The following is a 23597-nucleotide window of genomic DNA, read 5'->3' as shown; positions in this document are numbered from 1 at the left end:
CTGTGTTCTGTTTGTGTTTCCTCGCCTGCCTAGCGTTTGACAATTAATTAGGCATGGTAATTACCTGCTGTAATTTCATGATTGCACAGCCTATAATCATCCCTAATTCTGTAATAGGGAAGTCCCTGTACACAGGCAGATGACAGCGAAGGTGATGGGGTTACCCTATTAACAGCTCCACGGCGTCCGGCCTGCCGGGCACAGCAGCTCACAGCCACCCGACAGGATTGGTCTTGTCTGCACTGGACAGACTGAGACACTGAGTCTTGAGCTGGAGGATCTGAACCCAGGCCTCAGACGAGCCTAAGATCCAAGCACCGCCCCTGATCCTTCAAGCAGGTCTGGGACTTGAGCCCACCGCAAACAAGCTCTTTAATCTTCGGTCTTTCTCTCCCCTTGGTTCGTCTCCACCTGTTTCCTCTCTTCTTCATCTGTGAATGTGAACGTCGAGGCTTGAAGCAGTGAGTTGACTCACCCGGGATCTCTGGGCTACAAGAGGTGATGCTGAAATTTGAACCCAGGTCTCCCTGAGGCCAGAGTCCTGTCCTGGACTCCCTCTCAGCACTGACGTCTGAGTGTCAGGCCCACATGGACACTCACAGTCTAGGCAAACTGTCCTCTGACCGTCAATTGTTTCCAAACAAGCAGCCTGTGAATGCACATTGACCTGGAGGATAGGTAGGCTTGACTTTCTTGGACTTTCTTGGACTTTTCCTTTTAAATCAAGGTTTAATATAAATATCATCAGATGTGTAGGTCTTAAGTTTATAGCTGTACTAATTTTTACCTCTGCGTCTATCTGTGTGACCACTGCCCAGAGATACAGGACGTTTCCAGCACCCAGAAGCTTATCGTGCCCTTCTGTGCTCTGGGCAAGCATCCCTGCCCGCCCTCCAGGCCATGCAGCTGTCCTTGTAAGTTTTCGCCCAGTAGGTTTCAGCATTTACCTTGCGCATTTAGATCTATGATCCCAAAGGGAATGAGAGCGAAAGCCAAGTGCGTGATTCCCCACAGCTGCCTTTCCCGTAACAGGCAGAAGCGACCCACGTGCCCATCCCAGGGGTGGAGTGTTCGTACCTCAGACCCACCACGTAGCAGTGAGCGAGGACGCGCGGGTGCCACACACGTCACGTGGACACATCCCACAGACACATTACGGAGCCAAGGGGTGCACCCTGTGTGAGTCCATTTAGGTGAAGTTCAAAAGCAGGTGCAAGAAGCTGGGGGAGAGCCCTCAGCAGAGCAGCGGAGTGATGCCGGCGGGCGAGGGGCACCACAGCTGCTGGGAGGGCCCTGGCAGATGGGCCTCATCTCCCAAACGAGAGTGGCCTGTCTGTACGAGTCCTGTCTACACAAGACTTTGCTCTGTCTTCGGTTCATCCAGACTGACGTTTTGGCCTCCTCTGCACAAAATCTCACCCCCCTCCCCACCCCTGGTGTTACTATAGGCGTTCCTGGGCTTGTTCTTCCCAGCGGAAAAGAAACCTCAAGATTCGCGTTTCCTCTTGAAATAGAGAAGAGAGGGTTCTCCCCAATTCCTCATTACAGATAATAACCTCCTATTCTATTTTTCTTTTGCTGAGTCAAGGAGATTGGACTTAAATTGTCTTTTTAGTGCTTATTTCTAAAGTGGACATGGTTTTGCTGGAAGAGGTCAACTGTTTTTATTCCTCCAAGGAGTTATTATCATTATGACTGGAGCATAAGGACTTGGTCCTATTAAACTTAATTTGGAGGTGGGAGCCCTTTCAAACTAAAAAAAATAAGAACACAAACCTAATAATTTTGGGCCTAAGCCTGTTCCGTTCTTCGGTGAAATAAGTATACAATTTGGTTCAGTATCCTTCAAGGACAACTGAATTTGCAAAGAAAGTTTCCCAACGTCAGATGCTAAAAGCTTTGCTTTTGAGGGCGGAATGTTCAGGTAGTTCTGGGTGATGGTAATGGTGTTAGATTCCTGAAGGCAGAGGGGCAGTGAAGCATCTGTAGCCAGGACGTGTCGTCTGCCCAGGAGAAGGGCATTGGGTCTCAGAGCTACTGAGCAGGAACTCGGCTTGCTCTCTGCCAGCCTTGCTGACTTGGGGTTCCTGGGCCCTTGGGAGCCTCGGGTTCTGCAGCAGTGCACTGTGATAGAAAGTGCCAGGCCTGAGACGTCAGGCAGACTCGGGTTCGATCCTCTATCTCCCCACCTCCCCTGGGCAGGTGGCACCCCTGCCCCTGAGCCCACGTCCTCATCAGGAGAAGGGCTGACCTTGTACCGTCTGCCTTGCGGCTTCACATGCAGGTGAGAGGCGAGGCATGCAGAGGGCCCAGAACACAGTAGGTGCTTCACATGTGGCAAGTGTTAGCGTTGAAGGTATTTCTGTTTTGTTGGAATTCTGGAAAGTACCATTTTACTCTCGGGTCTGGCAGCAGGTAACTCCACTCTTGCCAGATTCTCATCGAGCTTTGCTAATGGAAGGGACCAGGATTTGAGCAACGTCCAGACAACAGCAGAAGCTGAGAACAGAGAGAGGTGCTTGACCTGAAGTGTGTTGCTGGTCTCTGCGGACCCTGCCACTAACTCCACTCCCCTCCCCTCGTTATCAAATGGCCTCCAGGCAGAACAGAAGCCAGGGCCAGAAATGCCCACTGGCCACTCTTTACCTTCGAGGCCCTCAGGCTAATGATGCTGGCAGAGGCAGGACAGCCGCTGAACAGGATGGAAACATCTAGAACCTTCTCTGCCCCTGGCTTCCCCCTTGGGCATCAGTTCTCACCGCCCAGTGTTCCCCAGAGGCTGGTCCCTCGCTCAGAGAGAAGCTGAGCTTTGAAGAAAGAGGCTTCAGGGATAGTTCTGCTCTTGCCTTTCTCCCTGAGTATGAGATCCTCCTAAATCAAGCTCAAGGTCAGACCTCCTGATTCTGTGAACACCTTGGGCTCCACAGTAAAGTGGGGGTGGAAGAGGCCCAGAAGTCCTTGCAGTTTGTGAATCGCCTGAGGACACAGGAGACCAGAGCCGGGGAGGCTGCACAGGAACCTAGAGAGCATCCAGTTCACCCCCCCTGCATTTTATGCATGCGGACGCGAGGCCTGGAAGAAGCTGGGCTGGTCCCAGGATGCACATGCGGTGGCTGGAGAGGCCACAGCATCCGTTCTCGGGAAGAGCTGCTTTCATGTACCCCTGAGAAATAACATGTTTGGGGATTCGTGTCAGTGGAGCTTTTTAAGGGAAGGGCATAGTAAGTTGTGTTTTTATTTTATTTATTTTTTTGGCTTTCTGTCTTTTTTTTAGAGCCGCATCCATGGCACATGGAGGTTCCTAGGCTAGGGTCCAATCAGAGCTACAGCTGCTGGCCTACACCACAGCCACAGCCTCAGGAATGCCAGATCTCAGCTGCGTCTGCAACCTACACCACCACTCCCGACAATGCTGGATCCTTAATCCACTGAGGGAGGCCAGGGTTCGAACCTGCAACCTCCCAGTTCCTAGTCAGATTCATTTCCACTGAGCCACAGTGGGAACTCAGTGTGTTTTTGTTTAAAAACGTGAATGACCTGCAGTACAATCTGTGCTGAGCTCTGGGTCTAAGGCTCAGCCGTGATCTGCATACCTGTTCTTTCCTAAGCCAAGATCTTACGGTGGAGCCCATAGAGCTGTAATAAATGTGGCTTCAGTGACAGTGCTTCTTCACCTTTGCAGAATTTCGTGATGATGATGGGGATAACAACAACAATAGTAGTAATAGCAGCGACACTTAAGACAGGTTTTTTTGGCCATGCTCACAGTGTGTAGAAGTTCCCAGGCCAGAGACTGAACCTGTGCCACAGGTAGTGACCTGAGCTGCTGCAGGGACAACGCCGGATCCTTAACCCACTGCTCCAGCAGGGAACTCCGACACTTACGACATTTTTATAAATGCTTTCAGGCATGGTTTTTTTGTGAGGAGTGGGGTTATACCCATTTCTCAGATGAGTAAACTGAACTCTGAAAGAAGCAATTTGTCTAACATCACAGAACGTGGTAGGTGGTGGAGGCGCTGAGCTTCTGGGATCCCCTGCAGTTTGTGAGCCCGCTGTGACCGTCTTGATGTCTCAGCAGAGCCCAGTCCCCATCAGTCAAACCACTGGAGGGGGTTAATGTTAAAGCTGATCAAGATCAGAGACTCAGGAAGTCCACACCATTGTCAGTTCCCAGTGGCAGCCTAACCAGTAGATTACACTTTTTTTTTCTTTTTACAGCTGCACCTGTAGCATGTGGGAGTTCCCAGCTCCGGAAGTTCCCAGAGCTGCAGCTGCGGCCTACACCACAGCCACGGCAACACCAGATCCGAGCCACATCTGCAGCATGGGTCACAGCTTGTGTCAACACCAAATCCTTAACCCACTGAGCAAGGTCAGAGATCGAACCCACATCCTCATGGAGACTTACATCAGGTTCTTAACCCACTGAGCCACGTGGGAGCTCATTCAGTTACATTTTTAATTGTTCGTTTAATTGAACACTCACATGGTATCTTCTATGGACTGGGCCCCATTCTAAGCCCATGGCATGTGGGAACTCATTTAATCCCCCCAAGACCCAGTGAGAGGTAATATTATCATCCTCATTTCTCAAAGGAGGGAGCGGAGGCACAGAGAAGTGTAGTAACTTTCTCAGGGCGCCCAGCAGTGCGCAGCAGAACCGAGATTTGAATTGGGGGAGTTTGGCCGCAGAGCATGTGCTCTTAGCTTCCATGCTTTGTATCTCCTTGCTGATCACTCAGTCTCGATGTCACATCCCCTCCCCTCCCACACAAGGAGCTTGCTCCCCTCCCTGCCCTGGTCATCACGCCTGTGACATTGCCCTGGCGTGTTTATTCATATCTTCAATCTAGGTGGCCTTCCCCAAGCCCTGGGTGCCCTGGAGCCAGACATCAAGGAGGATGTGGGATGAGGAGGGGACAGTAGTCTCAGCAGTCCTTTGACTTATAAAAGGAAGGGTTGGACTCATGGACCCTGGCCTTTCGAAGCTCTGAGTTCTTGAATGCCTGCTGTCCCCCTTACCAGGGGGTGCTGCTAGGAGACAGTTGGAAGGCCAGGGGATGAAGCTATTTCTAGAACAGGGTATTTGATCTGAACAGTTTTAAGACTGTTTTAAAGAATGCAAGCACATTGGCACCATCCTCGTTGTAAGGAAATTTGTGAGCTTAAGAAATTTAAGGCTTTTTTAATTTTAAGAATTTTGAAGGATTAAAGAAATTTAAAGAAACTGCAGGCAAGTTGGCACCGCCCTGGTTTGCCAAAGCAGGAGATGGAGCCTAAAGTAAGATGATTGCGCTGACGCAGGAGCTTCCCGGGCCCAGAGCAGCTGCCCACTCCACAGGCCCCAGAACCCAGTCTCTGGCATGAGCCTCCTCCTCGGACAGTTGTTGAAGGAGTTTGAACAGGGGAGGCGAAAATGAAAGGAATGGGGGGAAAGTGGGAGGGGCCAGAAGAGCCACCGAGAGCCTGCCCTAGCTGTCCAGCCAGGGGCGGGGCTGACTCTGGAGGTGGGCTTGGCAGGCCCCCCCAACTCAGTACTTGGATGTGAGAGCAAAGAACATCCCTGGTCAGTGCTGATGCCCAGATTTCTGGCTCAGGCAGCTGAGCGGTCCATCCATGGCGAGAGCGAGGTGTAGGAGGAGGAGAGGCTTTGCAGTGTAGACCCTGCGTGTGGATGTAGACACAGATTTTATCAGGTCCTCAGTCCAGAGTTCCCATCAGAGGTCCAGACTAAAGATGAAGATTTGGAAGTCATTGACCAAAACATCAACTGTGCCCTCTCGAGAGTGGACCCTCATGAGGGGAAGAAGGGGCCCAGGGAAAGTCTCCACCTTTAATGAACGGGCCACAGAGGAGGTCCCCCCGTGGAAGGCCAAGAAGGGCCGTCAGAGAAGCAGGAGGGACTCGAGGCTTTCACAGAGTGAAGCATTTGACTCTTCAATGTGTTATGAAAAATGTAGAATCAGAATGTATAACTCACATTAGAGCTGCCAGTTTTTATCGTTGTGGAAGAGGTTTTTAAGTCACATATTGACATTCACTGATTGCAGGTTATAACAGCTACTTATCACTGGAGGCTTTACTTTCTGGGTTGTTCTTAGTCATGGAATTTTTAAAAATGCATCGATCTCTTTCCCGCTCTTTTGCCTTGCGACACAGTTGCTATGTGTCCCTGGAAGGCTTGAGGGCCTGTAAAAGGTGATGCAACAGCCTTTATATTTTTCATGCCCCTAAAGGGTTCTCGTGATTCAGATGAAGCAGTTTTATGCTCCAGTTGCGCTTGTCCCATCTGGACGGGACTTTCCATCCAGTCGGGCCGATGTCACTATTCCGGCCTCTCCCTCCTTCCCCACATCTCTCTCCACCTCCTCCGCGTGGTGGTATACGTGATGCCAGCCATAGCTGGCTGTGTGGCTGATATACCCGAAGACTCTCCAGCCCACCTCGTGAGCACATGCTTTTATCCACCTCCGTTGTGCTTTTATCCACCTCCGTTGTATAGACGAGGAAACCCATAGAGAGGAGGCATAATCTGTGCTTTACATCGGGGCTCCCCAGATTGCCCTTTGTCTTAGTCCACTTGCTGTAACAAAGGGCTGTAGACTCGGTGCCTTAAACAAGGAGCATCTGTTCTCCGCAGCCCTGGAGGCTGGCAAGTCCAAGATCAGGGCACCAGCAGATGTCTGGTGAGAACCCATTTCCTGGTTCACAACCGCTGTCTTCTCCCCATCTTCACATGGTAGAAGGGGCGAAGGATCTCCCTGGGCATCTTTTATAAGGGTGCTGGTCTCATTCATGATGTGTACGTGATGCCAGCCATAGCTGCATGGCTTATATGCCCGGAGACTCTCCAGCACCACCCTCATGACCTACTCACCTCCCAGGGCCACCGCCTCGGGGGTTAGGATTTCAACATAACACATCGTTGGGGTTGGAGATGCAGACATTCAGACTGTAACACCCACTCATCAGCATCACCAGAAAAGCTTTGCGATGTTATGTATGAACCCCTGAGTCCCAGAGGTCAACGTGGCCCTGAGGGCTGGGAACATTTGGAAAGCATTGCCCCATTCACACTAGATTTGGATATATTGCTAGCAAAATAGCAATAATGAGGACTTTCTGAATCTCTAGATCGGTGATCAGAAAAGGTTTTTGTTTTTTGTTTTTTTGGGTTTTTTTTGGGAAAGGAACAGGAAATAAATATTTTTCAGCTTTGCAGGCCACATGGTCTTTGCTGTGACCACTCAGCTCTGCCATTGCATTGTGAGAACAGCTATAAATAATAGGTAAACAGACACAGCGATTTGACCCACTGGCTCATAGTTTATCTCCCTTGATCTAGATAATAAGTCGTGCTCATGATGTTCAGACGAGCAGTTTAACTTGCCACTCTCCAGGGAATGTTTGGACTTGGGTAAGAATATATTGCAAGCAGGTAACAGTCCACTCAAGATGTATCGGGGCAAGATTGCATTCAGCCACTGGTATGAAGACCTCTAAAACAATAGCATGAGCAAATTAGAGGTGACTATTTCTCTTTTGTTCAAAAGAAAAGTTTTGACTAGATAGTGTAGTATTTGTTGTGGTGGCCCCATGATGTCATCAGACACCCACAGTCCTATCTTTCTACTTCCATTTTCAGGATTGCCTCATGATCATGAAATGATTGCTAGAGCACCAGTCATCACATCTGTGTTTGAGAAAGAAAAAGACAGGTAGAAGAGTAAAAAGGCACTTGTCACCTGAGTTAGAACTCTCCTAAGAACTGTCCTTAGAAGCCCCAAATGGTGATTTTTGCTTGTATCTCATTAGCTGCTCTTACCTGCAAGGGACACAGGAAAAGATAGTTAGAAAATTTTTCATCCTGAATACATTGCTACCCCCAGAAATACTGAGGGAAACTGATACTGAACGAGGAACTTGCACTTGCTGTGACTTGCGAGGATGCAAAATGCCCCAGATGTGCTGTGGGAAAGTCTCGTGAGCTCTGCTGGGTTTATTTGCTAATGATGCATCATGTCTCAGTCCGGGGAGACTGAACGCCTGACGTCCCTATTCTCCACAACTAGCCAGGCCTCTCCAGATGCCTCTGGGCTCTAATGTATCCTTGACTGCTATAAATCAAATCCTTGCATGATTGTGATCACAATCCTGGCAGTTGGCACACCACTGCTGGGACACCTGCTGCCACGAAACCTTTTGAGACAAACTCTTTTCCTCTCTGGGCAGCTTTGGCTGCTCTAAAGGTCCTTCCTAAATAAAGTCTGTCTTTCTCTAGTTTCTCTCTGCTGGAAGTTTGCCTCCTGGAATCATCAGAGGGGCGTCTGTCTTCTTCTTTCCAGGCTTCCCAGGAGTTCAGAGAGCTCTACCTCTTGCCCTTGAGGCTCAGGTTATCATCCTTCAATATCTCCCGTCTTCCTTCCGATAATTTGATTGCAGATCAGCGCCTAGGGCTTCTGAACTCGAAAGTGTGTATGAACCTCGTGCGGTCCTGGTTAAAGTGCAGATTCTGAGTCAGTAACCTGGGGTGGAGGCCGAGATGTTGCATTTCTGCCATCTTAGCACGTGATGCCAATGCTGCTGGTCCATGGACTGCACTTTACTGAGTAGCAAGTAGTCTGGGCCTTTCTGAACATATTTCAGCTCATCTTTCAATAGGCAGCAGCCAAAAGCTAAGTTGGTTTGGTCAATTTAGAACAGAATAAGGGAGTCCCCATTGTGGCTCAGCAAAAACAAATCTCACTAGTATCCATAAAGACACAGGTTCGATCCCTGGCCTTGCTCGGTGGGTTGGGGATCCGGTGTTGCCATGAGCTGTGGTGTAGGTTGCAAACGTGGCTCGGATCCCTTGTCGCCGTGACTGTGGCGTAGGCCAGCAGCTATAGCTCCAGTTACACCCCTAGCCTGGGAACCTCTATATGCCACAGGTACGGCCCTAAACAGAAAAAAAAAAAGAATAGGGTAAGATTTCAATTTCAACTCCTTTATTCTAGAAGATATCATATACCTTTCTGTAAGGTCGAAAGTGTACATGGGCTGGCGTTCCTGCTATGGTGCAACGGGATTGGCAGCTTCTCTCTGGCACCAGGATGCAGGTTCGATCCCCGGCCTGGCACAGCGGACTAAAGGATCTGGCACTGCCACAGCTGCAGCATAGGTCACAACTGTGCCTGGGATCTGATATCTAGCCTGGAAACTGCATGTGCTGCAGGAAGACCAAAAAAGAAAAAGGAAAAAATAGAGGACGTGGTCTTTTTTGGTGGCCCTTTCACATTATTTACTCAGCTCATTTAGTCTTTGTCCCACAGGCCATCGCTGTGCCGTGTCTCAACGCACAGGGTTGGGTTTTCGGATCGTATCATAAAACCTGACACTGGTCTTTTGGAATTTCACCATGTTGCATTAGACTCACCCCTCCGGCCACTTGAGACCCCTTGATATCTGTCATCCACTGTAGTTACCGGCTCTCTGAGCTTGAGGGTTCCTAACAGACCCGGTAGACCTGTGTCTCCATCTCATTCCACTGGAAACGTCCTTCCGTTGATTGAAATTCTTTGGTTTAAATTCCCCTCTTCATCTTCCTCACACGGCTGTCATGCAAGGTCGTGATGGTTGCCTTACTGGAGTTCAGCTGTGTAATGTTACACTGTCTGGATTGGGGGTCACGGGTGGTTTTCTGTAAGGCAGCATTGATCATTCTCACGAGCAATGCCGCCTTCTGTGGTTAAAGAGTTTTTAAGATGCGTATTGACATTCGCTGATTGCAGATTATAACAGCTATTTATCATCGGAGACTTGACTCTCTGGGCTGTTCTTAACTCCATGATTTTTTTTTTTAAAATGCATCGATCTCCCGTTTCTCTGTGTTGCCTTGAGATACAGTTGCTGTGTGTCCCTGGAAGGTGCGAGGACCTGTACAAAGCTAGTGAAACAGCCCTTGCATTTCATACCCTCACCGTGTTCTCTTGAGAGTCACCTCTTGATGACAGTAAAGAAGTTTTATGGCCCAGATGTGTTTGTCCCACCTTGATGTGACCTTCCATCCACTTGGGCCGATCTCAACTCTGGCCCCTCCCTCCGGGTGCATGTCTGCGTGATTCCCAGGCCCAGCTGCCTGGCCTGCATGGCTGCATGTTCTCCAGGGCACCTTGGAGGAGGTGCTGTTAGCTCTGCGTCACAGATAAGGAAACGCATAGCCAGCAAGATGAATAACCTTTCACCTGCAGTCTGTTACACCACAATGTGCATGTGACAGATGTATGAAAAATGTGTCTCTGAGATGAATGGGGCTGTCGATCTCTGCTGATACCGGGAGGGTGAAGTACAGCGTGTTGTGCCTGCATCCTGCCGGGCAGGTCCATTCCCTCCTGTGTCCATTTGTTCACTCAGCATCCCTGAGTCCCTGCTCTGGTACTGGGCCTCCAGTGGAACGAGAGGTGGACATACACTGTGTTTTCCCAATGGAGAAGGGGGAGCGTCTCCAGAATCCCAGCCCTTTGTAATAGGTTTTGTTTTTGTTGTCTGTTTTTGCTTTTTAGGGCTACACCTGCGGCATATGGAGGTTCCCAGGCTAGGGGTCAAATCAGAGCTACAGCTGCTGGCCTACACCACAGCCACAGCAACGCCAGATCCAAGCCACGTCTGTGACTGACACCACAGCTCATGGCAATGCCAGGTCCCTGACCCACTGAGCAAGGCCAGGGATTGAACCTGCCTCCTCATGGATAGTAGTCAGGTTCATTTCAGCTGCACCACAGTGGGAACTCCCTGTACTAAGAGTATTAAGAGATGTTTACATTTTCTCTTTCCCTTCTTGAAAGGTCTACATCCGGATAAAAGACGATGAATGGAACATCTATCGGCGGTACACAGAGTTTAGGAGTTTGCACCACAAGTTACAGAACAAATACCCCCAAGTGAGGGCGTACAACTTCCCACCCAAAAAGGCCATTGGGAACAAGGTAGGTGCAGTCACTGGGTGGTGGGGGGGGGGAGGTGGCGCAGGCGACGCTCCAGCTGGTGTCCTTCAGTTTGTGATTTAAACATGCATACTCCTGTAAGGACCTCACTCAGACTTGGCTAATAAAAGAAAAAATAGGAAGAGAACGGTCACCCACCCGTTCCAGCATTATGTTTCCCGTGCGTCCTTGTCTCCCTGCGGCAGGGGCTTGACAGACCTGTTCAACAGGGCCACAGAGTAAATAAATATCTGGGGCTCTGGGGACCCCACCACTTCAGCTGAAAGTACCCAGCTCTGCTGTTGTGGTAGCAGCTGCAGACATGACGGATGCACACGGGCACATCCCTGTGCCAATAAAACTTTATTTATATGAAGAGGGGGCAGCTGGACTTGGCCCGTGGGCCATTGTTGGCCGACGTCTGTTCTGGACCCCTCAGAAATGGTTTCTCATTTTCATCCGTCGTTGTGCTGATATGTGTTTGGACTTGAGAATGTGGGGTTTCTCTCCAGGCAGTGCTTTCCTGGAGCAGCTCCCTTTTTTACAGGGTTACGGCCTCGGAAAGGTTAGTCATTGATAATGACCTGGTCTGTTTCTGCGTGTTCATCCAAATACCCTAAAGAAAGGAGGCGCTGGCTGGTCCATCGGCCCGCATTTGTTCGTTCATCACGCATTTCCTGAGCACCCGTTACGTGTCGCAGGGCAGCGGGTACTGAAGCCTGGCCTGGGGCCCTGTCGCCTTGTCTGCTGCAGCCAATTGGTGTCTTTTCACCCTCCACTCTGTGTGCAGCGGTTCTTCATCTCGGATGCACGTTGGATCCCTTGGGCACCTTAAAAAAAAAACAAAAAAAACCTGAGACCTTCTACCCCCCACCCCCGTTCTGAGTTATTTGGTCTGGAGCGAGGCCTGAGCACTGAGGGATTTAAAAGCTCTCCCAGGGATTCCAGGACACAGCCAAGCCGGAGAACCCCTGGCTTCCAGTCAAGCAGGAGCCAGAGGCCTGCCTCCATCGCAGTGCATTCACTTGGCGGGGGCTGTTGAATCCGATGAGGTCATGTTGATCCCTCTCAGGACATGAGAGAGGAAATCAGGCTCTGGGTAGGAGACACCCCTCTGCTGCAGTGGTTCTCAAAGCCTGGCCGCCGATCTGTGGCATCGGCCTCACCTGGAGCTGGGTAGAAATGCAGATTCTCAGGCCCCCCCCGTTACTGAAATACAGGCTCCAGGGCTGGGCCCAGGATGGAGGTCCTCGCACACCCTCTGTGTGGTGCCCACCAAAGTGTGGGAGCCACAGCGCTCTCATGTGGACAAAGCCCTGGCAGATTTCATTGGCGGAGAAGTTCCTAGTTTTTCTCTTGAAGAGACACCTTGCCTAGGATTTTCCACAGCCGTTATCATAGAAAACCAGAACAGGGTTTCTGTACCTGCTCCCCACACTCGGGAGTTCCACAGAGAAAGTATTGTTGACTCTTACGTTTCCCTGTTCAGGGATTTCTGTGTTTAAACCAGATTAGACAATGCAAAAACGGATTAGAAACCCGATCACATCAGGGTCTGCTGGGGTCATATTTTAAACGGGTATAGAGCATAAAGACTGAGGCTGTTGTTCCTGTTGAGGAAAAGTAGAGTCAAACCCGTAAAAACAGAAAACTTAGGAAGTTCCCATTGTGGCTCCCGTTAACGAACCCGGCTAGTATCTGTGAGGATGTGGGTTCCATCCCTGGCCTCGCTCGGTGGCTTAAGGATCCAGTGTTGCTGTGAGCTGCAGTGTAGGTCACAGACACGGCTCAGATCTGCTGTGGCCATGGCTGTGGTGTAGGCTGGTGGCTGCAGCTCCGATTGGATCCCTAGCCTGGGAACCTCCATTTGCCGCAGGTGCAACCCTAAAAAGCGGGAAGAAAAAAAAACCCAAAAAACCAGAAAACTTAGAAATTCTATGCTTTTTCATAGCAAGAAATACAATAATTCTTATGGGGGTGGAGATAATATACTGATTTAATCTTGACCCACAGGCCTGCACAAATCGCAGGGCTCATTCAGAATGTCATAAAACAAGATTCCGCTTAACCAGCGTCCTCATTTGGAGAAACATTAGGCAGAGGCAGCCCTTCCAGGACACCTGCAGGGCACGTGGCCTGCCTGCCTCTCACCAAGGGGATGAGCACAAGACCTGGCACATGTCTGTCTTTGACTGGCTTTCCACCCCCTGTGGCTGCTGTCACAAGTTACCACATGTTTAGGGGCTGAAAATGATTCAGGTTTATCGTTGTACAGTTCTGGGGGCAGAAGTCCACTGCCCGTCTCCCCAAGCTAGTTTAAAGGGTGGGCAGAGCTCTTCCTTCCGGGGGCTCCAGAGGAGACTCTGTTCCCTGCCTTTTGTACCTTCTACCCCACCCCCACCCCACCCCCATTCCTTGGCTTGTGGCCCCTTTTGTCTTCAGAGCCCCAGTCACATCACTCTGGTCCCTGCCTCTCTCAGCACAGTCATGTCTCTGACGCCTCTTCCTCCTATCAGGGCCCTTGTGATCACTGTGCCCCCCACCACCCCCAGATAATCCGTGATTATCTCCCATCTCAAGGTCCAAAAGGCCCCTTTTTCCATGGAAAGTAAGATGCTGTCAGGCCCCAGGACCAGGACGTGGACTCCTTTGGGACGCACCCTTGCTGAATGCTTTCCCTGCAGCCTGAGGCGACCCCCCTTCACCTCATCTCCCCTCCGACCGTGGGTTACACGGTTCAGAGCTCCAAGAACAACACCTGTCCTCGGTACCTCAGTGGCATGTGAGGCTCAGGTGGAGGGAGGTGACACTCAGGCCTGAGAAATAGGCGGGGCTTTCTGGAGCTCCTGGGCTTAGAAAGAGCGTGAAGCAGTCCTTTCTCTCCTGTGCAGGGACCAGGAATGAGGGGTCCCCTTGGAGGTGGGTCACCCGCAGCCCTGCTCTCAGCCCTTCCGTCCCTGTCAGTGCAGCACTGACCGTGAAGTCTGTCCCAGCAGGCCACCCAGTGCAGCCCCACGTGCAGATAAATGAGCTTGGGAATTAAAGGTCCCGTCCTGGTGGCCCTGGCCCGAGGCTGCCTGGCTTAAACACATGCACTTGGCCGGTTCTGAACCTGAGCTTTGGCTCTGCTCCCCACCCCAGGGCTGGGTCACACAGTCCCCTCTGTTGCTCAGGCATCTGAGAGCTGGGAGCCGTCACGGGACCTCAGCCTCTCCTTCAGCTACAGCCTGCTTTAGCTTTTAATTGCCTGGCAGGTTCCCCCTGTAGTTCGATCCCTGCGCCCCTCCCCGTCACCTCTGGTGACTAAGAGACAAGACGCATCTGCTTCCCTTAACTACATGCTGGCTGCTGCCCAGGACAGATCTGTGGGTCCATCTGATTTTCAAGGACAGAATGAGTCAGGATTCAGGACTTGAGTGCCCCAAAGAGGCTACACTGATGAGCTCTGCTAGAGACCAAGCTTGTGCGCCTCGCTGCCGCTGCGCCTAAGTGCTCAGGATACCTGCTTTGATTCCCTGAGGGCACGTTTTCTAGAGAGTCTGGGTTCTAAATTGGCCTAGAAAAATGGACCACATCAGAATCTTGTCTTTGGTTGGATCCCTTCAAGATGATAGGCTTGGACCATGAGTGTGTCTAGACACGACGTTCTCGAGTGGATTGAGTTCTGTGCTCCATGTCTGGACCCATGAAATGATTTGCTCCAGAATCCAGACCTGGATGGTATTCAAGGACGTATTAAGCTGAGCCTTGACACAGTTAACAGGTGAGTGTCGGTCCAGCCTGAACGTCTAGCTGTTTGCTCAGCTTTAGAAGTAAAATGCGATCTTCACCCCAGTTTGAACTTGTAAAAAAGCTGATAAAGGAAGCACGTTATGTAGTTTCTAGATGCAGGATTTGTCTTCAGCAAAGCATCTCTTCTGCCTCATGTGCCATATGTGTGTTGAGTTGTAAGGGTGCAGGGTGCCCAGAGCGCTTGCCAGAGGCCTCCGCACCGTCCTGGCCCCCACTCTGCCCATCGCCCACCTCACACTAAAATAGCTTCCTGAGCATCAGTCTCCCATCCTGTGAAGTGTATTCTGGTGAAGCCGAGTCAAGCCACAACAGGTGTGTATTAAAGTTACTCATTAACTTTTTAAAAAGATTTTTATTATAGTTGATTTACAATGTTCTGTCCATTTCTGCTGTAAAGTAACCCCCTTATACTTACTTACATACATACATATATATATATATATATATATATATATATATATATATATATTCTCTTTCTCATGTTATCCTCCATCAGGCTCCATCACAAGTAATTAGATATAATTCCCTGTGCCACACAGCAGGATCTCACTGCTTATCCACTCTAAATGCAGTTGTTTGCATCTACCAACGCCAAACTCCCAGGCCCTCCACTCCCTCCCCCTTGGCAAGCACAAGTCTGTTCTCCATGTCCATGAGTTTGTTTCTTTTCTGTGGAAAGGTTCATTTGCACCGTATATTAGATTCCAGGTATAAGTGATATCATATGGGATTTGTCTTTCTCTTTCTGACATCCTTCACGAATATGAATGAGAGTCTCTAGCTCCATCCATGTTGCTGCAGATGGCGTTACTTTCTTCTTCTTCATGACCGAGTAGTATTCCAGTGTACATGTGTACCACATCTTTAATCCATCTGTCAGCGGACATTTAGGTTGTTTTCATGTCTTGACTATTGTGAATAGTGCTGCAGTGAACACAGGGGTGCTTGTATCCTTTTCAGTGAAAGTTTTGTCCAGATACATGTCCGGGAGTGGGATTGCTGGGTCTTGTGGTAGTTCCAGTTAGTTTCCTGAGGTACCTCCATGCCGTTTTCCATAGTGGTTGTACCAATTTCCATTCCCACCAACAGTGCAGAAGGGTTCCCTTTCATTAACTTTTCATTAACTTTTAAACATCACAGCCGTGGGGCCTGTATCTGTCAGGATGGGCCTGGTTAGGCTGAGGTAACAGCACTGTGATCTGGGCAGCCTAAGCCAGTTAAGGTGTATTTTCAGCTCACGTTCAGTGTCCATCGCAGGTCAGTTAGGAGCTCTGCTGCTCAGCCTCAGGGCCCAGGCTGCCCCAGCCTCCTCTGTGTGTTGCGTGATGCTGTTACCAGCGAGACCCGTGACCTGAGTGAAGGAATCAATGAACAGAAATTAAATGTTCACTTAAAAGCTTCCCTTTTGTTTCCTTCTCTACTTCACTGAGTCTTGGCAGAAATTTAAAAGAATATATATCTATATCTGAAGTGAGTAGAATAACTTTCTGGGTGTCTTTGAAGGTTGTTCTTTGGGCTGAATATTTTTTTGCAGATCAGGCAAGAAACAGCAGGCCTTTGCAGACAGGGAAGCCGACTGCCTCACCGACTGAGGGGGTGGCCTGTGAGCTCCCCGTCCAGACGGACTTTGCTGGCACAAGGGCTCAGGTGGAAGATGCCTTCTTGGTAATGCTCCTGAAAGTCTCCGTTATTGCTCAGGGAGCAAATGAGAATGGAGGGACTGTCGCTTCTTCTCAGGATAATGGAGTCAGTCTCAGAAAGTTCATTTGGCTTTAAGGCAAGGCAGATTGCTTTCCCCCAAGCCAAAGATAATTCAACTTGTTGGAGAAATTATGCATTAAAATTCTTATTAAAAACACATACACTAGCGTGCTGTGGAGGAGCTGTCTGGTGCTTGCCGAGCCATGGAAAGCACTTGCAGCTCCCTGAGAGGTGTAGCCCCAGGACTGAGGACCCCGGCAGAGGGTGGAGAACAAGCAGGTGTTGGGGTACTGCACGCAGGCTGGCAAATTCTTCCATTTGGCAAACCCGTTCCAGGTGAGGGGTGTCCTGCTGGGTGTAGGGAGTTAGAGGATTTAGAGTACAGGCTCTGCCTTTGCCAAGTTCACGGTCTTAGAGTTCCCATTGTGGCACAGCTGAAACGAATCTGACTACTATCCCTGAGGATGCATGTTTGATCCCTGGTCTCCCTCAGTGGGTCAGGGATCTGGCATTGCCATGAGCTGTGGTGTAGGTTGCAGACACGGCTTGGATCCCGTGTTGCTGTGGCTGTGGTGTAGGCCAGCAGCTTCAGCTCCCATTTGACCCCTAGCCCCTAGCCTGGGAACTTCCAGATGCTGCGGGTGTGGCCCTAAAAAGCAAAAGAAAAAGGAAAAAAAGGTCTTGGTCTTGTAGGGAGAAGGGCTGGTCAGTCAGTTCTCCCAGAGGTGTCCCATGAGCCCAAGAGGGTCCCTGAGCCTGGAGAGGAGCGAGGAGCAGGAAGCAGAGCTACTTTCTGCAGGAGGGAAAATGCTCGAAGGGGCAGCGGGAATCCTACACGAGGGAGCCAGCGGGAGAGCAAGTCGCTCAGGGCACCTCCTTCCCTTCCACACTGTTGCCCCCATGCACCTGTGGCTGCGTCTTTGAGCGCCACGGACCTCGTGGCTCCAAACCACACACACTTACCGTCTCACCGTTCAGTCGGTCAGGGCTCTGGCCCTGGTCTCACTGGGCTCAAGTCTAGGTGCTGGCGAGGCTGGTTCCTTCTGGAGGCGCCAGGGAAGAGCCCGTGCCCTGGCCTTTGCCGGCTTCCCGAGGCTTCCTGCGTTGTGTGGCTCACGGCCCCTTCCTCTCCTCCGACCCTCGGTCCACGCTCGCGTTTTCCGCGGACCCCGCAGGGCGCAGGTCTCCGCTTTTGAGATTCGCTGCGGCCTAGCAGGGTGCCGTCCCCACCTCAAGGTCCCTAATCACCTCGGCAGAGTCCCTCTTGCCAGGGGCTGCGGTCTCAGGCCGCTCTCCCCTCGCGTGGGATGGAAAACCTTTACTCTTGGCTCATTTTGCAGATGAAGAAATGGAGGCCCAGGGAGGTGATGTGCCTTGTCCAAGGTCCTCTCACGCGGCAGTGTCCCGGCTGCTCGCAGGCCGGACAGACGGTTCGCAGAGCCCTCTCACCCCAGACACGCCACAGGGGACCCACAGAGGAGTGGAGAGTCTTTCGCTTCTGCCCCGTTGGTGGGCATTTATACTGATTCCAGAAGTCTGTTCCTTAACCTCGTGGGTGAGAAGCCTGCCCTGCTTGCATCCCCCTTCTCAGCCCCCCACCCCTCACACTCCCCCAGTCCGCTGACCGGTGCTTTTTAGAGCCAGGAGCTGCCGCCTTCGTAGTGACCCACAGATGTAAACCTTTGCCTAGTAAACCTCAGCGTGTGGAGTCAGTCGGTCATGCACTGGCGCACTCAGCAGGACTTTGCCAACCCTGAGAGTAAAAAGGAAAAAAGTTCTTACGGGTTCACTAGCTGTGCGGCCTTGAGCAAGTTACTTGACCTCTCTGTGCCACAGGTTCCCTTCTGTGTACAGGGACAGTGTGTTGTTGAGTGAGTGTGAGGGGGTGACGTTTGCAAAGTGCTCACCAGGGTGCCTGTGCCTGCGTTGGGGCTCATGACAGGGGCATGGGGGAGGGGCACATTCTTGCCGTGGAGGGTGCCGGGACTCTGAGCCTGTGCAGTGGACAAGCCTGACATAAGTGGTCCCTCTAGAACCCCCACAATCTGTGTTTCTGTGTATGGTAACACCACCAGCCTGTGCCCAGCCTGTCACATACACCGGAAGCTCTGTACTCATTTTCCTTTTTTTTTTTTTTTAGAGAGAATGAGAGTTTAATCACTATTTGCTTTTTTTTATTATTTTTATTTTTTTGCTTTTTAGGGCCGCACCCACAGCATATGGAGGTTCCCAGTCTAGGGGTCAAATCGGAGCTGTAGTCACCAGCCTACATCACAGCCACAGCCACAGCAACACAGCATCCAAGCCGCGTCTGCAACCTATACCACAGATCACGGCAACGCCGGATCCTTAACTTACTGGGCGAGACCAGGGATCGAACCTTCTTCCTCATGGATGCTAGTCAGATTCGTTAACCGCTGAGCCACGACAGGAACTCCCTTTGTATTCATTTTCTATCATGCAGTTCTTGTCGAGCCCCATAGAAAACATCTTACAGATGAAGAAACCAAAGGCTGGGGAGTTCCTGTTGTGGCTCAGTGGTTAACAAATCCAACTAGGAACCATGAGGTTGCAGGTTTGATCCCTGGCCTCGCTCAGTGGGTTAAGGATCCAGTGTTGCCGTGAGCTGTGGTGTAGGTTGCAGACTCGGCTTGGATCCCGTGTTGCTGTGGCTGTGGTGTAGGCCGGCAGCTACAGCTCTGATTTGACCCCTAGCCTGGGAATCTCCATATGCCACGGGAGCAGCCCTAGAAAAGGCAAAAAGGCAAAAAGACAAAAAAAAAAAGAAAAAAGAAACCAAAGGCTTTAAGCATCTCACCCAAGATCCTTGGGCTTCTATCAGGAATTGAGTCAGACTTGTGCAAATGCACTGTGCCTCCTGGTCAAGAAGCCCTGTAAACCCACAGCCACATCTGGGAGCTGATGCTATAGAAAGTCAGGCCTTCCCACAGGTTTCTCTGTAGAGATGCAGAATCTCAGAGGCCTCTGCCAGCAACACCCTCATGTGGAAGAGCTTCCAGAAACCTGTGTGGATACCACCACCCAGTTGGAACAGAGACGCAGAGAGTGCCAGCACCATCCCCTGGTTTTCCAGAGAGAAATTTGGGAGAGAAAAGATGCTCCAGCCGAATGAAGCCATAAACTCAAGCTTGTTTCTCATTTGACACTCTGCCACTGCTGTGTAAATAATCCTGGTACTTAATGTATTAAACAAGAAGAAAGGAACGGGGCTCATTATATATCACACATTTGTGTTTCTCTTTAATACAGTCAAAGCCTCTTAAGATATTCTCCAGGAGAGCAGTTGCTGATGTCATCTTGCCAGAAGAATTGTCTCAGGAGAGAGACAGTGCTAAGACACAGACCTGGACTATGTATGTGATGCGTCTGCAGATAGGCGTATGGATTTCATAAGGGAGGGAGGACTTTTCTATAACAATGAATTAAAATCCAATTTAAAAATCAAGGTCGGAGTTCCCGTTGTGGCTCAGCAGAAACGAATCTGACTAGTATCCATGAGGATGCAGGTTTGATCCCCGGCCTTGCTCAGTGGGTCAAGGATCCGGCGTTGTCCTGAGCTGTGGTGTAGGTCACAGACACAGCTCGGATCTGGTGTTGCTCTGGCTATGGCGTAGGCCAGGCCAGCAGCTACAACTCCGATTGGACCCCTAGCCTGGGAACCTCCATATGCCATGGGTGTGGACCTAAAAAAAGACAAAAAACTAAAACTAAAAATCAAGGTCATTTGATAAACACATAATCCAGAGCCAGCTACTAGAAGTGTACTTGCTGCCCTGTTTCCATCCCATGAAGCACGTAGAGAGTTAGAGTCCAGGAGTATCGTCTTAGAGGTCGCGGGTCACAGACCTTGAAAGTCCCACCTCCTCCAGGAAGCCTTCCCTGAGCTCCAAGTGTTAGCCATCCTTCATCTGGGTTTCTTTCTCAGGCTCCCTCTGTGCTGCCTGATGCATGGTCCTCTCTCTCTCCCATTCTCCCATGGAATTAGAGAGCAGAACAAGGCCTGCTGAGTCTTTGTCTTCTCGGCATCTCACCCAGTGCCAGGTGCAAAGCATGAGATGAGTTAAATATGTTCAATGAACAAATGAATTCAAGCTGCGGAGATCGGTGTGTGACACCAGTGTTGTACAGCTTCCAATTCCTTTTCTCTTCAGTTCCCTGCACCACCTTAGCTCTTTGCTAACTGCTCACAGAAAGATTCTCAGGCCTCACTTGCTTGCTGGATATAGACCCAACACTGGGAATATTTGCAGGAGAATTTGCAAAGACTTTGCATTACTGTTTACAACAGCCAAGACATGAAATCAACCTAAATGTCCATTGACAGAGAAATGGATAAAGAAGATATGGTACATATATACAATGGAATAGTACTCAGCCATAAAAAAGAATGAAATCATGCCATTTGCAGCAACACGGATGGACCTAGAGATTTTCATACCAAGTGAAGTAAGACAAAGACAAATATCATATATCATTTATAGATGGAATCTTAAAAAATGGTAAAACTGATCTTATTTACAAAGCAAACCCATAGACATAGAAAGCAAACTTATGGTTTCTGAGAGGGGAAAGAGTGGGAAGGGATAAATGAGGAGTTTGGGATTAACAGATACACACTACTGGATATAAAATAAACCACAGGGACCTACTGTGTAACACAGGGAACTATGCTTAATCTGTTGTAATAACCGATAAAGGAAAAGAATCTGAGAAAGAATATATGTACATACATACATACATACACACACCCACATCATAGTCATATATGTATGTTCAGTTATATATATTCAGTTACATATATGCATATAAAACTGAATCACTTTGCCCTGTACCTGAAACCAACAACACTGAAAATCAACTATACTGTAATTTAAAAAAATTTTTAAGAAGACTGCATTAGCCACTTCTGGGGTGTCACCCTCCCAGTTCACCACCCAGATGGGAGTACCCCTCTTCTCTCCTCTGGGGTTGAGGCCTCTGGGGCAGCAGTGCTGAACCCACTGGTTTGGAAATTGACATGAGTTATCAACCCTCGGAGTCTCTGCTGGGCATCAGGTGTTGCCGTAAATGTTTCTGGGGCTGTGAAGAGACTGGCACGTCATTATTTAATCTCTCCTTCTAGCTCTGGAGACCTTCTAAATATACCTCACGCAGGCCGTAGCTGCTTTTTCCCCTGCACCTTTTTAGACAAGTGATTAAAATCACAACCTGGAAGAGTGCTTCTCAGCGTTTACTCACTTCTCCCATAAGTGAGAGTAATTGCTACCTTCCCCTTCAGTACTCCCATTAACTTTGGACAACTGTGTATTGCAGTCTTGGTTTGTCTTCAGCAAGCTAGAAAAAAATATTTTCAGTGTGTCAAGTTGCCGCCAGTTTCTTTTTCTTTTTCTTTTCTTTTCTTTTTCTTTTTTTTTTTTTTTTTTTTGTTCTTTTAGGGCCTCACCCACAGCCTGTGAAAGTTCCCAGGCCACAGCTGCCAGCCTGCACCACAGCCACAGCAACGCAGGATCCAGGCCGAGTCTGTGACCTACACCAAAGCTCACAGCCATGCCGGATCTTTAACCTCCTGAGCGGGCCCAGGGATCAAACTCATGTCCTCATGGATACTAGCCGGGTTCATTTCCGCTGCCCCACAACGGGAACTCGCTCGCTGCCATTTTAATTCTTTCCCCGCTCCTCATGTCTGAGGGAAGCTATCTGCTTCCACTTGACTTTCTCTGCAGCGCCACGAGCCTTGTGCATTTTCAGAAGCCAGGGGGTCTGGCTTCTAAATTGCCAGAGGCCGAGAGGATAAGCGTGTGGGCTGTGGCGTCTCATTGGTCACAACTCAGACCCCATCTCTGGCACACACACTGGCTGTGTGACCTCAGGCAAGTCTGTGACTTGGGTGTCTCCACTGTCATGTGGGTGGAGGGTGCTTGCATCACGGGCTCTTGCAATGATCCAGGGTGATGCTGCACGTGACCTGCCGCCCAACCCCAAATGCGAGCAAGTCTGCAGAGAAACCTCAGTGACCTGGTTGCCATCAGTTGTAATTTGTGCCCACTCAGACATGCATGCTGGCTTCTTTCTAATCTTCTCTCCCCTTCCCCTCCCTCTTCATGTCTCTCGTGGTGTGGGGGGGGCTTTTTGGGTGTTATCACGGTTATTGTTTTTTACATTGAGATATGACATACCTTCCGTCTTAACTGTGTTGCCTGATGGATTTTCACAAAATGAACACACCTGTGCCAACAGCACAGAGACCAAGAAACAGACCACGAGCAGAAGCCCAAGACCCCTCATGTCACCCACGCCCCACAGGGGCGGGCACTCCTAGTTTCCTTACCACAGATTCCTTTTGCCTGGCTTAGGACTTGACATTAGTGGGATCCTAGATCTGTCCTTTTTGTTTCTGGTGTCTTTCTCTCAGCATCACATCTCTGAGATTCATGCATGTTCGTGCAAGGTGCAGTCATTTGTTTTTTCATTGCTGTGTAGTATTCAGTTGTATGAATCCCATTGAGAAGAGTCCATTGTGTGGATGTTATCGCATTTTTTTATCTTTGACTGTTGGTGGATGTTTGTGTGCCTCCCAGTCTGGCGCAGTTGTACATAGTGCTGTAATTAAGAATCTTGTACGGGAGTTCCAGTCATGGCTCAGCGGAAACGAATCCGACTAGCATCCGTGAGGACACAGGTTTGACCCCTGGCCTCGACCATTGGGTTAAGGATCCAGCGTTGCCGTGAGCTGTGGTGTATGTAGGTCACAGATGCGGCTCAGATCCTGCATTGCTGTGGCTGTGGCGTAGGCTGGCAGCTGCAGCTCCAATTTGATCCCTAGCCTGGGAACCTCCATGTGTCATGGGTATGGCCCTAAAAGATGAAAAAAAAAAGGGAATCTTGTACAGAGATGTCTTCTGGTGCATCTCAGCCCTGATTTCTTTTTTGTTTCATTTTTAAAAATTTTATTCAAGTATAGTTGATTTACAGTGTTGTGTTAATTTCTACCTATAGCAAAGTGATTCAGTTATACCTATGCGCATATGCTCTTTTTCAGATTCTTTTCCCATATAGAGTATCACAGAAGATCGAGTAGCGTTCCCTGTGCTATATGGCAGGTCCCCATTGGCCCTCCAT

The 23597-nt window shown here is 49.8% G+C and overlaps 1 protein-coding gene across 2 annotated transcripts in view; it reads left to right on the top strand.

Moving 5' to 3' along the window:
* SNX29 (sorting nexin 29) overlaps positions 1–23597 on the top strand; it is a 548246-nt gene that overhangs the window by 437173 nt on the left and 87476 nt on the right. For both annotated transcript variants that reach the window (XM_021088060.2, XM_021088055.2), the window contains one exon: positions 10827–10967. In XM_021088060.2, the coding sequence (XP_020943719.2) occupies positions 10827–10967 (141 nt within the window). The remainder of the gene's footprint in view (positions 1–10826; positions 10968–23597) is intronic.

The sequence above is a fragment of the Sus scrofa genome, chromosome 3, assembly GCF_054392235.1.
Source record: "Sus scrofa isolate SSC_HxYL_T2T_F1_AM1 chromosome 3, Sscrofa_HxYL_maternal_Yorkshire_Landrace_v2.0, whole genome shotgun sequence".
NCBI lineage: Eukaryota > Metazoa > Chordata > Mammalia > Artiodactyla > Suidae > Sus > Sus scrofa.
This window is presented reverse-complemented; position numbering and strand designations above follow the sequence as displayed.